The sequence below is a fragment of the Aphanomyces invadans genome (genome assembly GCF_000520115.1).
Source record: "Aphanomyces invadans strain NJM9701 unplaced genomic scaffold supercont1.3, whole genome shotgun sequence".
In the NCBI taxonomy this organism is placed as follows: domain Eukaryota; phylum Oomycota; class Saprolegniomycetes; order Saprolegniales; family Verrucalvaceae; genus Aphanomyces; species Aphanomyces invadans.
The window spans coordinates 937,929-952,813 of NW_008580148.1; the positions used below are offsets into that span (position 1 = coordinate 937,929).

At 54.1% G+C, this 14,885-nt stretch overlaps 10 protein-coding genes across 11 annotated transcripts; 7 read left to right on the forward strand and 3 right to left on the reverse strand.

Annotated features, from left to right (window-relative positions):
• Nucleotides 1–319: 319 nt before the first annotated feature.
• H310_01979 (hypothetical protein) lies at nt 320–2,122 on the forward strand (the record flags this gene model as incomplete). The annotated part of the gene is made up of 6 exons (XM_008865340.1): nt 320–415; nt 474–704; nt 751–945; nt 1,007–1,256; nt 1,311–1,623; nt 1,669–2,122. The coding sequence occupies 6 exons, from the start codon at nt 320–322 to the stop codon at nt 2,120–2,122; spliced, it is 1,539 nt and encodes a 512-aa protein (XP_008863562.1).
• H310_01980 (hypothetical protein) lies at nt 2,016–3,827 on the reverse strand. The gene is made up of 5 exons (XM_008865341.1): nt 3,288–3,827; nt 3,120–3,224; nt 2,826–3,068; nt 2,529–2,776; nt 2,016–2,466 (listed from the first exon to the last, which is right to left on the reverse strand). The coding sequence occupies exons 1-5, from the start codon at nt 3,799–3,801 to the stop codon at nt 2,137–2,139; spliced, it is 1,440 nt and encodes a 479-aa protein (XP_008863563.1). The 5' UTR covers nt 3,802–3,827; the 3' UTR covers nt 2,016–2,136.
• Nucleotides 3,828–3,890: 63 nt separating this feature from the next.
• Nucleotides 3,891–5,016, forward strand: H310_01981 (hypothetical protein). The gene has a single exon (XM_008865342.1). The coding sequence runs from the start codon at nt 3,929–3,931 to the stop codon at nt 4,691–4,693; it is 765 nt and encodes a 254-aa protein (XP_008863564.1). The 5' UTR covers nt 3,891–3,928; the 3' UTR covers nt 4,694–5,016.
• A 1,213-nt stretch (nt 5,017–6,229) lies between these two features.
• H310_01982 (hypothetical protein) lies at nt 6,230–7,309 on the reverse strand. The gene is made up of 5 exons (XM_008865343.1): nt 7,257–7,309; nt 7,101–7,207; nt 6,878–7,045; nt 6,630–6,825; nt 6,230–6,580 (listed from the first exon to the last, which is right to left on the reverse strand). Exons 1-5 carry the CDS (start codon nt 7,287–7,289, stop codon nt 6,518–6,520), a joined length of 567 nt encoding a protein of 188 aa, XP_008863565.1. The 5' UTR covers nt 7,290–7,309; the 3' UTR covers nt 6,230–6,517.
• A 480-nt stretch (nt 7,310–7,789) lies between these two features.
• On the forward strand, nt 7,790–8,610 carry H310_01983 (hypothetical protein). Its single transcript, XM_008865344.1, has one exon. It carries the CDS (start codon nt 7,847–7,849, stop codon nt 8,450–8,452), a length of 606 nt encoding a protein of 201 aa, XP_008863566.1. The 5' UTR covers nt 7,790–7,846; the 3' UTR covers nt 8,453–8,610.
• Nucleotides 8,611–8,833: 223 nt separating this feature from the next.
• On the forward strand, nt 8,834–10,007 carry H310_01984 (hypothetical protein). The gene is made up of 3 exons (XM_008865345.1): nt 8,834–8,927; nt 8,986–9,529; nt 9,573–10,007. The coding sequence occupies exons 1-3, from the start codon at nt 8,845–8,847 to the stop codon at nt 9,663–9,665; spliced, it is 720 nt and encodes a 239-aa protein (XP_008863567.1). The 5' UTR covers nt 8,834–8,844; the 3' UTR covers nt 9,666–10,007.
• Nucleotides 10,008–10,034: 27 nt separating this feature from the next.
• On the forward strand, nt 10,035–11,440 carry H310_01985. 2 transcript variants are annotated; one of them, XM_008865346.1, is made up of 6 exons: nt 10,035–10,163; nt 10,226–10,383; nt 10,443–10,592; nt 10,647–10,763; nt 10,806–11,045; nt 11,100–11,440. In XM_008865346.1, exons 1-5 carry the CDS (start codon nt 10,098–10,100, stop codon nt 11,026–11,028), a joined length of 714 nt encoding a protein of 237 aa, XP_008863568.1. In that variant the 5' UTR covers nt 10,035–10,097; the 3' UTR covers nt 11,029–11,045; nt 11,100–11,440. The 2 variants fall into 2 exon arrangements, with proteins under 2 accessions (XP_008863568.1, XP_008863569.1); XM_008865347.1 differs by lacking the exon at nt 11,100–11,440 and having other exon boundaries at nt 10,806–11,093.
• Nucleotides 11,241–12,714, reverse strand: H310_01986 (hypothetical protein). Its single transcript, XM_008865348.1, has 2 exons — nt 11,459–12,714; nt 11,241–11,414 (listed from the first exon to the last, which is right to left on the reverse strand). The coding sequence occupies exons 1-2, from the start codon at nt 12,674–12,676 to the stop codon at nt 11,280–11,282; spliced, it is 1,353 nt and encodes a 450-aa protein (XP_008863570.1). The 5' UTR covers nt 12,677–12,714; the 3' UTR covers nt 11,241–11,279.
• A 269-nt stretch (nt 12,715–12,983) lies between these two features.
• On the forward strand, nt 12,984–13,782 carry H310_01987 (hypothetical protein). The gene has a single exon (XM_008865349.1). The coding sequence runs from the start codon at nt 13,018–13,020 to the stop codon at nt 13,702–13,704; it is 687 nt and encodes a 228-aa protein (XP_008863571.1). The 5' UTR covers nt 12,984–13,017; the 3' UTR covers nt 13,705–13,782.
• A 141-nt stretch (nt 13,783–13,923) lies between these two features.
• Nucleotides 13,924–14,885, forward strand: H310_01988 (hypothetical protein). The gene is made up of 3 exons (XM_008865350.1): nt 13,924–14,348; nt 14,415–14,729; nt 14,786–14,885. The coding sequence occupies exons 1-3, from the start codon at nt 13,947–13,949 to the stop codon at nt 14,837–14,839; spliced, it is 771 nt and encodes a 256-aa protein (XP_008863572.1). The 5' UTR covers nt 13,924–13,946; the 3' UTR covers nt 14,840–14,885.

The following is a 14,885-nucleotide window of genomic DNA, read 5'->3' on the forward strand; positions in this document are numbered from 1 at the left end:
TGTGAAACAACTTCTCCATGCGCCGTTCATGCACAGAGCACTCGGTGCCAAACTGCTCGACGAAGCGGCCTTGGTTCTTGGCTGGACACCATCCATACCGACTCAGTTCACCGCGCGAGAAGGAGGAGGACGTGTGTGCATGCGGATTCTACCCTCGTCTGCATCACGCATCACAAAAAATTCCATGTCGCAACAATTCCATCCTCTCGTTCCCTCTTCGTACGGTGGAATTCACAATCGAATGGGGGGACAACGCCGTTTCACGATCGTTTCACCATACGATATCGTTGGATTCGTTGCACTCGGCCATCACCGTGCCATGGATCAAACTGGTTCTTGCGACGACAGCAGTGTGTTCGCGCGACCTGCAGAGGTCGTCGACGACATCGCCGCACGTGTTTCGCCAAAGGAAATGGTACACCGCACGATACGTCCATGGGACGCGCCAAGACGCCTCACGCTTGTGCGCGTAGGCGTCACGAGCATGGACTGTCCCAGCCCTCGATGACAAAGTGTTCTTGCATGCGTCTATGCAGCTGGTGCAGCAGCAGAGCGAGACCCGCCAGCGTGTGCGCAATTTGTGGTACCTCGTGCAGCGGCTGCGGTGGGACGGCCACATGGATGCGTCGGCCATGGACATGCTACGCACGGATTTGGTCCAAGTTGTCAAGGGGCTGTCGTTGGAGAAGCTCGACGGCTCAACGGTACTCAACGCAATCCGTTCCATCGCGTACTCATCGCCTTGGTCAGGCTGTCAAGTCCGGCGAGCTCCTGTACGTCCACGCTGCGTCACGGCAAAAAGTGTGGGCAGTCCTACACCACGATCACGGGCGACTCGATCTGACGACAGTCGTGGACGAGACGTCGCCCATGCCGTCGGATCCATTTGGACTCTCCAAGCTGTCGGCATCACTCGCTTGGATCCTCGACGGCGGCCATGACACGGTAATCCATTTCCGCACACCGCCAAAGTCCTGACGTCGTTTCGTATATCGCATTCACGTAGCCATCGCAAGGTAGCCGAGTGACGAAACCCGTTCAAGTGTTTGGAGCGACCGTGCGCAGCGTTGTGGTTCCTGGCTCGTCACGGTTGCAAGTGGAGCTGTCGTTGCCCACGTGTGCGGGGGGGTCGACGATTCTCGTCCTAGAAGCGCCCACCGAAGCGTTGCACGCGGAATGGATCGACGCGCTGACATCGGTCGCGCGCAGCGACCTCTTGGCCATGCAAGCCACGGTCGGGGCTGCTGCGTCTGCCGGTATGTCGAGGCATCCGCCAGCATTCTCGCAACTCACGTCCGTCTGCCGGGCAGACGAGTACAAAGCAGCTGTGGCAGCATCGAGTCCGGTTCACGTCCCGCTGATGTGGCAGCGCGGCGTCGTCGAAAAGGCAGAAAAGCAGGCCGGGCTTACTCGGCGCGACAGCAAGAACCTGTCGATGCTCCAAGTGTTCAAGGACATCGCGCGGGACAAATACGTGGTCGACGGCGTTGCCGTGACATCGTCCGACGATGTCGTCCACACACTCATGGCCAAGATCGTGCCGTTTTTGCAGCAACTTCCGCACCTCCAACCTTTATCTCCACGAACGTCGGCATCTCCTGTCGCCCGACTAGCCAGATGCAGGTACTCAGGTACTGCACTGAATCCACTCATTCGTGGCCAACATAGCGAAGCCACCGCGCTGTCGTTCGTCGAGCGCGTCCTGCGAGGAAGCGCGCGCACGCAGAGCGGCGGAGACATCTACGATGCCGTTGCACTCGTGGGCGGCAACCCCAGCCTTGTGACGCTCTGCCCCGTGTCGCACGATGTCCTCCCCGTCATGCTGACCGTCGACACGACGGACCAAACCGTCCTGCACGTGTACTTGCAAGTGTGCATGCAGTTCAAAGCGATGCCCCACCAGCAGCATCACATGCCTGTATCGTCGCCTCGGGCAGGAAGCGCGTTCTCGGGTCGACCAGACGTCGCGAGCCCATTGCACAGTCCGCGTGCTGAAGCCGGGGACTGGGCGGTCTTTACGGGAACCCTGAGCCGTACGTTTACGTTTGGAGCGGCGGCCGACCCTGGTCACGTCATCGTGGCCGTCGATCCCTCGCCGTCATATGCCGACGATTCCAATTAACGAGAAAACACCACCTATAAAAACTGAGGAAAGGGACTTGTGCTGCCGTCCAAGTACATGGGTTTGGTGGCAGGTGACGTCGCGTCGCTCGCATGGACGTCGGCGCGGCAGAGGGGACACGATCGCTCCCGGTCAAACCACTCTGCGATGCACTCTTCGCAAAACAAATGCGCGCACTGGAGTTGCACCGGCGTCTGCATGGTGTCGTAGCAAATGGAGCAGTCGGGGGTGCACATTTCGGCCAGATCGGTCGACGACACGTACGTGCCGTACTCGACGTGGAGGGTCACCGCCGCGAGGATGCATGCGGCCACTTTCTTTGACTGCCCCACTCCAAAATAAATCTGCAGAAAAGGTCGTCACATGCGAATCGGCAACTGCCCGCGGCACGACGCAGCGGACGTACCTTGAACATCGAGTAAATGCCTTGGAACAAATTGGCCACGTGCTTGGATTCGGCAGCGCTGTAGAACGCGTACCATGGAAAGGCGGCGCAGCAGGACCGCACAAGGAGCGATAGGTGCTCGATCGCGGCATACATCTTTCGCTTGCGGCGGTGATGCGTCGCTGGTTTCACATACCGACAGCACCCATTCACTTGGACGAGGGCAACAACGATCTTGGCCATGAAGCTGGCGAGACGCAAGATCAAATCTAGCACGATCGGAAAGTCAGCAACATGGACAATGGTGGGAATGGTCACCGTTGATCATGACAGTCCAGACAACGTCGGCAAGGCTGGACGGGTCCGCGACGGCCTTGCACAGCGTATGCAGTGGCGTGAGGTCGCCGTTGAGCGCTGAGAGTGCAAATGCGTCGACGGCAGAGACGAGGAAGATCCCGCTGAGGGCCGACGTGCTGGCTTTGTCCTTCATCGCGACTTGCGCACGGAATCGCTGGTCCAACGCAATGATGGATGTGCAACCAAGGACGAAGATGAAAATCCCTGGATCGATTTTAAAGTTGATGGCGATCGATCTCATTCAGAGTTCGGTACCAATGATGTGGACGTAGGCAAAGTACAACACTAGCAGAACCGCAAATGGCACGATGTGATGAACACGGCCAAACAACCGCCGCAGTTCGGTGCGCAATTGCTCTTCTGAATGCAACGACCATGAACCGTGAGAAGTCTTGCATCTTCATGACGGCTGCAACGACGCACCTGAGTCGTCAGCGACGGGCGGTTCTGGGGTGGTGTCGGCAGGTGCATCGGCCCCCACAGCGCGAATGGGAGATGGCAGCGATGCAGACATGCCGACATGAAAACTATGCTGTGGTACTCCTGGCTCTGTGGCTTCGTAGTCGACATCTGCGTTGATGTTTCGGAGGAGAGTTGCGCGCTCGTCATGGTCGAATACTTCGTTGTCACGGTGGAGTTGGATCGTTGGAGACACAGGTGTAGCGGCGATTGCAACGTTGCTAAATGTAGGGTTCATAGGGAAGAAGTACGACATCGGTGCACTCAGAGAGCGCAGGAAGCCATGTCGTGACGGAGTCGTGGAAGTCAGGGACGTCGTTGCATCATTCGTCGGTGCGATGTCTATTACGCGACGTGGGATGGACGTCCACCGATCGACTGGAGTGTGGTGGTCGACGTGCAATGAACCATGGGGTACATGCCGCCTGGTGCTGGTCGGGGACTCCGGGACCGAAGGCACGCTCGGATCGACTTCCATTCCGGGTATTTTTATCCTGGTGCCGGCCGAATTTGGTTTACGAGGGTCAATAAAATTGAAGCACATCAATCATACTTGAAATTTATATACCGAGCTCGTATTTATTTTATGTTACAATCGCCCATCGATGCCGAAAGCACACAAACCAGCGAACTCGCCGGCGACATCGGCGGCGGCCGGATCGGCCTTCACGTACCACGTGGAGGAAAACCCGTCTGTCCAGTATGCGTCATCATTTCTGGAGCCTTGCATCCCGGTGTACGCTCGTCATCCGACCTTGGACCTACTCTACGACGGCTCAATCCAACGACTTCGGTACTTCATGACAAAATCCGAGTGCCACGACGCAATTGCTTTCGCAACTAGCATCGGGTTCACCCACGTGTTTCATTCACAGACGTCCGAGTATGCGTTCCGCGACAACGATCGTCTCCTTTTGCGTTCCCCGCAACTGGCCGCACAGTTGTGGGAACGCCTGCACCCCTTCCTTCCTCCGTCACTCGAGAAAGCAGTTGGGTGCAACCCCGCCATCAAGTTCTACCGATATCGAACCGGCCAGGCATTTGGGTGTCACGTCGACGAGAGCGTTGTGGACGAACTGACGTCCACTGAAAGTCGATACACTCTCCTTGTGTACTTGAATGACTCGGCGGACTCTGGTCTCGTTGGCGGCGCCACGCGGTTCTACGTGAGCACGTCGTCTTCGAGTCGTCGCCCGAAAAAGTCCAAGAAACGAGAGCCCGCGACAAAGGAGTCTGTCCTGGACGTGATGCCTGAAACAGGCATGGTACTCATGCACGGCCACGGGGATCACTGCCTCGAGCACGAAGGTGCGCGGGTCGACCGCGGCGAAAAGTATGTCCTGCGAACCGACGTCATGTTCGCTTTGTGACACAGTTGGCTCACGGTCAGCAATGGACGAACCCACGAAAAATAGAAGCCCATGCGTCATGTTGTCTGCAAGTGGTGGCGCAGCAAGGTTGGAGCAGGTTCAGTCAGTGTCAGTCCACTTGGAGCTTGCCGCCAGCCAGTCGAGCTGAATTCACCCTTCGTTGCCCGGCCATTGCCACCAGCAACGAATTCGTTTGCCCAGAAACGCCAAGTGCAGTCATCCAAACTCTGCTTTGTGCATGTTGTGCTTCAAAATTTGGATAATCGCTGGGTCCCCGAAGGCATTCCAACAGGTTTATTTGGAACGGGAATTCCCTGCATCGGACACAACGCATCAAGCTTGTTTCTTAGCTACACGACGAATCGTCCTGGCTCCCCATGAGTAGCGTGGGCTACGCCGCGGCCACATTCTGGACGGCTTCGTGGACGAGGCTGCTGCTAGAAGGTGATTGCCCACGCACCCCACATACCTCTCGAGGGTTTGCAACCCAAGGGAACGCCGCGAAAGAGTATTCGAAACCTGGGTGTGTCGAGTGGGGATGCCACCATGGACCGAACGACTAATCTGCATTGTAGATAGCACAAAAGAGGCATCAGGATGGACTTTCTGGACGACTAGAAGCGCAGGTGGCGAGAGCCTTTGCAGAGATCCCTGCTGGTGCGTCAACGGAAATGGTGGACAGATCTTAGCTGGCGGGGTTGGAATTTGTGTGGCTACATCGGTAGTCATGGCCGAGACAGGTGGGTGATGAAGAATGCAGTGGTCGCCAGGGGCGTTGCGATGGTGTCGGAGGTGGTGAAAGTTCAATGTGGTGATGCCGACGACTGATTTGGTGGCGGGGAGCCATGGTAGTGGTGTCTGAGGTTGCAATGGTGGAAAAGGATGCATCCCTTCCACCAAGGACATCCCAGACGCTGCAAACAATGCACTCTACATGGCCAACGACTTCACTGTCGAGTGTGTCATGTCAACACCTTGGCGCAGGTGCGATGCCAAGGCTGCTTGAATGAATCTTGTCTGTGCATTCGACCTAGATCTATACTCTGTGCCGGCATGGCACACCACCTACGAGGTCGCCCGCGAGCACCACGACCTCCCTACGAACCACCGTCAAATCAACACATCCGCGTGACATGTGGTATCTGTAGAGTTTGTGAGAGTGTGCACAGGACACTGTAAGTGGGCGAGGCACCACCGCTATGGGATATTCCACGCCTGCCTGCACCAAACCCCAAAATCGTGCCAGGTCCTTGTCCGCTTCTGCCACCGCTGACACCACCACCACAAGTCAACACCATGGTGGCGTCGCTTGTGGTTTCGTGATGCGGTAGCGGGGCGGATATGGCGGTGCTAGAGGCAATGGTGATGCGTTGGCAGTGGTGCATGATATGATCACGTATGAGTACACCAAAGTACACTCCCCCGCCAGGTACATCGTCGCCGCCACCGCAACGATCGATCTCGACCTCCAGAGAGCTGATTTGACGTGTATCAATTTATTTGAGTATTGTGTCTTTTGTACTCAACACTGACTCATTGAGAATGCATGTTTCATATGCAATTTATATATAGTGGTTCAACTTACGTTCATGGAGTGAAGGTAAATATGCACTTTTTGCACAGATTTCGACTTTGTTGACGACACGTATTCCTTCATGGGAATTTGTGAAAACTTGGATTATGTCATGAAAATGACAATATTTTCCACCGCCGAACATTTTGCTTTCAACTTGAACATGGAAACCACCGTAACTTTCTCTACGTCGATGATCGGTGACCAGGATAGTCCTGACTTGATCACGCACAGCGTGATGGATTTGTTGCTCACACGGATAGAGCCTTAAGTTGCTTCTTAATGCGAGCCTTTTCATTGCGGAACGCTTGCAACTACGCACGCGTGGTGAATACACAGTCTACGTGGTTTAGGGCGACCTACCATTTCTTTATCTTCGTCCGAGTGGGGAGCTTTTGTGGTCTTGAGTTCAGCGATGAACGTGCTTTCATTGGCACGTGCGAGCTCCAGCGCTTGGGTAAGGGATTCCACGGTTTCTTGAGTGGTAGTATGCGGTGACACGACCTCAGTGGGGTCGATGTCTGGCTCAGTTGCAGTCACAACCACGACTGCTTCCTTTCTGGAGATATGATTGAGTGAACTGCGCCGAACAAATCATCATAAATACGTACTTCTTTTCACCCGTGATAGCAGGGGCACCGCTCGGGACCGATTGACTGGCACGCCACACTTCGTACTCTTCCAGTGTCATGTTCTTTCCCTCGACGCCTTTGATGGGCAAAAACTTGCGGATCGGTTCGGGCAACACGTCAGGATCTTGGTAGATATACACAGACACACTAGAGCACCACCATTAAGTCAGCCTTATCGCTCATTCGCTTGTTCATCAGGTACCCGATCACACCAGACATTGCCAACAACTGAAAAAACGACGAGTTGTCGTTGCTTCCAGAATGGGGCGCAGGGCCCGAGCCAGAAGACATGGAGCGTCGAGCATGTGCCTACCCTTTAACTTTCAGATCATACATGTCCATGGTACGGCTTCCTTACCAAGCTTGTGCAGATGAGGCGGCGGGCAATCATGGGATTTGCGAGGAGGGACTATAACTTCTGGACAGGGAAGTCCGTCGTCGTTACAAAGACATGCGCAAGTTCGGATAAGGATTTCTTTGATACACAAGAATCCGGATAACTTGTCTTCTCCAAAATAATGCGTTTAAACGTGAATTCAGAACAATTTGGCGCATACCAAGACAGGACTTCAGGCAAGCAACAAACGTACAGTACCTCGATGGATGCATGTGGAGCGCGCAAGCCAAAGACGCGACACAAGAAGGCGAAGACACAGCTGATGCCTGTGGAAGCGTGTTTGAGGCGTCAGTCATTTGCAAAGAGGCAAGCCACAGTACACTTAACTTTTGCATGTGTACAATACAACAGAATAATTGCAGTTCACCTTCAAGGAAGTAGGGCAGAGGTCAATTGTTTTACCTCAACCGTGAGGCCTTTAGCGCATACGTCAAATAGGTCAAACCCACAAAACGACGGAGGCAAATGCACGTTTTCCGTACAATGGAAGATTTGTCAAATGGAAACAACACCCATGGTGGGGGCTCAGGTGACGGTTTGGTCACTTGGCCATGACCATGCACCACGTCCCGGTGGCCATCGCGGTGCCGATTACACCGACGAGTGACTACATCGATCTCCCACAAGCGGAGCTAAGGTCAAGCGATGCCACCAACGCCGCCGTAGCAATGGCGATTCACGTCTCCGACGCTTCTGCGCCGCCAACACGCGTCCCACCTGCCCCCCAACCTGGTCTCGAAGCAAGGCTCGACTTCCGAAAAGCTGTGATTTTCCAGCTCCTGTACTTCACCGTGAGCTTTGTGTTGTTCCTCCCGCCGTGGTTTCCTTCAGCCCTGGCATGCGCGTTTGGACTCCTCGGAATGTTCGCCAGTGACCTGCATGTGGATGTTCGACGACAGCGCGCGTCGTTGTTCGTTGCTATCCTGAATGGCGTCTTAGCCATGTGCTTTTTGTCCGACTTGGTCTTCAGCTCGATGAAGGCCTCCATCGATGCTATTGACCTGGACTATGCACATGCAATGCTGTGGGTACTGGACATCCCAGTTTTGCTATATACCGCGTCCAAGGCCATGGGATACTACAAGGAGCTTGTCGCGGAGCTTGCATGCGGCGTGACTGTCGTCGCATTTGCATCGCCACAAGTCACGCAAAGGTGAGTATATCACGTTGCCCTGCCTGTGTCGCCTTGACGTTTGCCATGAACCCTCCTCGCCATTCTAGCGAGATTAAGGACAAATTATTATTGCCGTGGTGCATGGCTAAGTTTCCCTCGTCGCTACATTTATTATACTCATGGCTCGTGCCCTCATATCCCTGTCACTGCTGAGCTTCGTCTTCCCATCCTTGTTTCCTCCATAGTCGTTCCTTTGCAGCGCGTGTCGCTGGTTCTCTGCAATATCCGGATGACGTAAACCTCTTCAAGTTGCATTCTCATGTCGTTAAACAGAGGTAAGTTGCTTGTCTGGATCACATTCTGAATGTTTCGTATGCAGGGAATGTTGGTGTTGTCAGTGATGTCATTAACAGCCTGTCGTTGCATGGTCGTTTCATGGGGCTGTCGTATCCGGATTATCTTCGACTTCTTCATGGCCCCACCGTTCAAAATCCCGTTGTGCCTATCGCAGGAGCAAGGTCTGGACCATGAAGGTGGCTGATTGCGAGAGCAATGACTCACACGCCGTGCATGTAGAATGTCCTACGCATATCTATTCAAGTACATTATCATTGGCGACACCGGTGTTGGCAAGTCGTGTCTCCTCCTGCAGTTCACGGACAAGCGATTCCAGCCGGTCCACGACCTGACCATTGGCGTCGAATTTGGTGCCCGCATGATCAACATCGACAGCAAGCAGATCAAACTGCAGATTTGGGACACGGCGGGCCAGGAATCGTTTCGATCGATTACTCGATCGTATTACCGAGGTGCTGCCGGCGCGCTCCTGGTATACGACATCACGCGCCGGGAAACGTTCAACCATCTCACGCGATGGCTGGAAGAAGCACGTCAAAACTCGAACTCGAATATGGCGATCATGCTTATCGGCAACAAATCGGACTTGGAACACCGACGTGCGGTAAGCTACAAGGAAGGCGAGCAATTTGCCAAGGAGAACGGCCTTATCTTCCTCGAAACGTCGGCGAAAACGGCGGCCAACGTGGAAGACGCTTTCATCAAAACTGCGCAAAAAATCCACGCCAACATCCAAGCTGGCATTTGCGACGTCACCAACGAGGTATGGTTACTTGGCAGAATCTCCATCTACATTGTGAACCTAGGCTCATGGCATCAAAGTTGGGATGACGGGCTCGGCCACTCCGACAGGTTTCGGCGGGAATGGAAACAACGCCAACAAGGGTGGTTGTTGTTAAACGATTCAATTGCAAAGGCAGTGTGTGCGGCCGACCAAGTCCGCTATTTGGTTGACGTCACAGATTGCTGATGTAATTCAAAGTCATTCCTTCCTCGCCTCCGTGTCTCCCTTCATAGAGCAACAGCCACCGCGCGTCATCATCCTTGCGTTATCGACCCCGATGGTCACCTTCGTGGCGCATCCTCCTGTCACTGTCGGTTTAGCGGCGCCGTTGGTGTTCATGTGCCGTTGCTCAAGTTCGAACTGCTTTTTAGATCGCACAGTCGTCTTTTTGACCAATCCGAGGTGCATCTGGTCAATCGGAGGAATTTTATTGGTCAATAAAAATAACTCTTTCCTGTAGAATTACGTTGAAAGATTCGCCATTGTTCCCCTGCGCAAGAGAATCGCCGCAGCAACCACTTCCAAACTCGAGCGGCAACACATCGCCATGAGCAACCCCTTCGAAGACCCTTCCGTTCGCATGGCAGCTACATCCCCAGAAGGTGCCGCAAAGGTGAGTGCGCCGTCCAACTTGATAGCATAGAGAACTGCAGCTCATTTCGAGAGCATCAACAGAAGCTACCCATTCCACAAAAACAATCGTCTTTCAAGGCAGCTCCAGTCGCGCCTGCTCATGCTAGCGTCATCAACCCTGCGCAAGTCGGTAACAGCGCTCCGCCCCCCGGAACGCCCAAGACTGCTGCTGAAAACCTCATGGAAGAAGTTGGCTCGTCGTAAGTCGTCGAACTTTTCTTGTCGGTCTTAAGGAGAGCTCACAAGTGTGCACACACAGGATCAAGAAGACTGACTCAGCCAAGATTCTCCGAGTGATGCAAACTATCAACATTATCCTTGCCGCACTGACTGTGACCGCTGGCATCTTGTCATGGGTCGCCGGCTACGTTGTGGACTTCCAGACGTTCATTGCATCCTCCTACATCATGTACTCGCCGTTTTTCACCGCAATCGGTTCTCCGGCTGACGCATTGTTGTGTAGTACGTTTGGGTTGTTGCTGCTTGGGTTTGAGCTGCGCACGGCCACCCTCGACGTCCTCCTCCGAGCCAATTTTGGGTTCATGTATGGCTACAAGACCCGCACGATCTTCCTCCTATTGTAAGCCTATTTGTCGATCTGCTTGACCTCACGAGACTCCAGCATCGCCATCTGGCCGCTGTCTATGGGGACGTACTGGGTCACAATCCTTGACGCGGTTCTGCTCTTCCTGAACGCGTTCTTCAACTACTTTGTGATTTCGAGCCATCCCGCGTTCTCGGGCGAGGCGCCGCCCGCATACGACGCCACGCGTGTCTCGTTGGGCACAACAGCCACCACGCTCGGCATCGTTGCCCCAGCCGACCAGGCCGGTTCGCAGGTCTAACTTTCCACCGTTTAAAGGTCACCTATTCTTTCCTATTCGATCGACCTTTCCAACAAGCCATGCAAAATTAGATGATGATTCATGTGCAGAGATCAGACGCACGTGCAGCACAGTTCCACTCACTGCGATGATGATAACATCGAACGACGGTCCATGGAGATGCGCAGTGCAAGTAGGCTCACCTAGAACCGGCAGCTCGTGCAAAGTCCTCGTTGACGGAAAGATAAGGTTCTATTTGTTCTCGCACGAATTTAAATCAACAGGTCGTCGCCGTTGGTGTGGAAGACCGCCGAGACGACCACAAAAAACGTGACGCTCCATGCCAACGCACGGCGTTGAGGGGTGAACGTCGACGACAGGGCGGCCGTCGTGCGCTCGTACAAGGTCTAGCCAGGCATAAGATGAAAACAACGCTGATTTCGTCACATACCTGGGGTTTGGCTGGGGTGCGCGCGAAAGCTGACTTGGACTTCAGACCGCCAAGCAGGCTGTTGGCAGTGGCGGCACCGGAAGGCGTCGGTTTCTGGCTTGCCTTCAATCGTTCATACCGCATGCGCGCCGAGCTTAACTCTTGGTCGCACAAGCGAATCTCCACATCCATGTCCGCCTTGGCCTTCGACAATGCGACGGCTTGCTGGGCGAGGAACTCGATTTCAGATAGTTCGAACGACGCCTGGACTCGCACGCGGCCTTCGACGACAGGGGCAGCAGCTTCCTTGACGGGAGCGACCTCAGCGGCGTCAGCGTCGATAGTTTCCTTCATTTCATCTTCAGCAACGACTGCGGTCACGACGGCGGCGACTTCGCTCTCTGTCACGACGACCTCTTTGGTCTCTTCATTCTGATCTTCGGCTGCTTCGACCTTTTCGTCGGCAACCTCTTCAACCTTATCGGCTTGTTCGACAGGGGTCACCTTTTCTTCCTTAGCTTCTTCCTCAGTGGCAGCTTCTGCCGCAGGTTCCTCAGTTTGTGGTGTTTGGACCGCTTCGTGGAGAGTTTCTGCAGGGACCTCCACTTCGGCTGCATCAGAAGTGGCCACAGCTTCCGTGGATGCCGCAGCGGCAGGAGCGATGCCAAGAACGGTCTCAGTAGTGGATTGGGTGGAGGTCGTAGCAGGAGCTTCGACGGCGGCTTCGGGTTCTTTCGCAACGGGTTCGGCCTCACCACTGGCCAAGTTGAACCAAGCGTCGACGTTTTCGCGGAAAAGAGAGGCAATGGGGATTGTAAATTCCTTCAAAGGCGTGGCATCGTCGTTGTCTTCGCCTACCGTGATGTATGCAACGGCTTCGCGTTGCTGCACTGCTTCGAACACAAACGTGGCAGGGAACACGTCCTTATCGGCCCATGCCACTTGGTTCTTCTTCTCTTCGTTGGATTCGTCAATTTCCTCAAAGTCAGGAAAAGATTCGGGCTCCACATACACCTTGATGACGGTGCCAGCGGGCATGTCGCCTTCGGCGGCGACGATTGAGAGCGACAAGGACCCCACTGTCTTGGCTTGATCGCCGCGGGCAGCATACGCGTCTTGGATCTGGTGCAAGATTTCGGTCATCTTGACCTCAATGTCCTTGCACATGTTGACCTTTTCATTCATGCGCTGGCGGGCGAGCAAGTAGTCGTGCGAAGCTTCCTGGAACGTCTTGCTCATCTTGATGGGTTCGCGATTCCGCCAAAGATGAATGGCGACGCGGCAATGGCAACACACTTATGGGGGTCCGGGTCCCCCTGAAACGACAGTTGAGCCCCCAAAAACCTCCAGAGGATACACGTATTTTTATTTAACGTCACGTCAATTTCACGTTTTATTCAGGCACACCAGAATAACCCACGCTCAACTGGTGGTAGTAGGGGCGGAAGGCGCTTAAATCGTGTATGGGGGGACCCACAAGGTACTCTGTGTAGACCTCACGACCAACATTCACGACGGCAAAACTTCCTGCGTCGTATTTCCAAATCTTCAACCGACCCCACCGACCTCCAAGCAGCGCAATGGCGACCGAATCTTCCTCCGAGTTCAGTTGGCCGCCTCTTGAAAGCAACCCTGAAGTCTTCACCGAGTACCTATATCAATTGGGCTTGCCATCCGACTGGTTTGTTGGCGAAATGTTCGGGCTGGACGATGATTCCCATGGCTTTGTCCCTCGCCCAGTCGTCGCTGTAATCGTTACGTTCGAGTCGCTGAAGAAAGACACGGCGGAAACTCCGGCAGTGGCGAAGGCAGATTTCTTCATGAAGCAGTCTCCCAAATTGGACTACGCCTGTGGTGTGATTGCCTGCATTCACTCAGTTTTGAACAACTTGGGCTCGATCACGCTAGTGGAAAACTCGATTCTTGAAAAGTACCACCGCACGACCAAGACTCAGTCGCCAGCGGATCGAGCGACCACCTTGGAGAACATGACGGAGTTCCAAGAAGTCCATACGTCGTATGCGTCGTTGGGTCAATCCACCGTGCCGTCGACTGAAGAGGATGTGAAGCATCACTTCGTCACGTTTGTTCAGAATGCCCAAGGGCAACTGCTGGAGCTGGACGGGTTGAAGAAGGGGCCTATTGTGGTCAACCCCTCGAGCACAGACATTCTCAAGGACACGGCGGCGGTGTTGCAGGCACGGATAGAAGAGGGGTACTACAGCGAGAGCCTTGCTGTACTCACACTTGCCAAGGTCGCGGATTAGGTGCAGTAGAGTACTCACAATTGTAGAGATAAGTCGTGCTTATCCATTCATCACGGGATGTATCTCTCGTCTTCGCGACGACGTATCTTCCGTCACCTAGCATGCACACAACCAACTCCTTCGCCGCCCCATAGATCGTGCTCTTTCGGCCGCTCAATGCTACAAACGTATCCGGATGAATCCGGATATAGATCGATTGGCATTCCTTCAAATTGAACTCCCAAATATACACCAACGACAACATGGCGGACAGCTCGATCGATGCCGCAGTCCAAGCGCTGGTGGACTCGAACAACGGCATCTTGGAAGTGTCGTCTGTGGAAAACAAGGACGGAGTCAAGGTTAACCGGATCAAGTGCACGGCGACGGGCCATGAAATGCCTCCTCGGGCGGATATCGTGACCGCCCACTTAAACTCGAAGCGGTTCAAGAAGGCGACGGAATGGTACAGCTACGACTTTGCGCAATTCGAACCATATATTGTCGCCCATCGACGCAAGCCGAAGTGCTTGTATTGCAACGTGACTGGGATTGTGCTGAACAAGATCCCCGCAGAGGTCGAGAAGCACATGAAAGGCAAAAAGTTTCTGCGGATGAAGGAGCACGTCAAGTTCTTTGACGAGGCCGAGATCGACAACGATGACGTACGATCAGGGCGCGGAAAGCGAATCCTTTGCTGTTATACGTTTGACGCAAAAGATGTTTTGTAGGACGACTTCGACGCAAACAAGTTTGAGTTTCTAAATCGGCAGTTGGTCGGGTCCGACGACGAGGAAGATAGTTCAGGCGAGTCGGACGACGAAGACGTCCCCAAGAGAAAACGCAAGGGCGGCAAGAAGGGCAATGATAGCGACGAGGACATCGACGCCATATTCTACAAGGACCACAGTGACGAAGAAGGCGACGACATCAAGTCGAACGAAGAAGGCGGTATTGAAAGTGACATCGCAGCTGACGATGACGACGAGCGTCCAAAAGCCACGTTTGTAAAGAAATCCGCAGCAACGTCAAGCAAACTGCCACCGGTACGTTACCTCGATGAGCTTTGAGGTGCTCATGTTTTGTGCGTCGTGGTTCATAGAAGCGAAAACAAGCGTCATCTGCAGTCAAACCAACCAAAAAGCAGAAAAAATAAAGATGCAAGAGCCCTGCAATTCCACACGTTTCGGAGATGAATATTT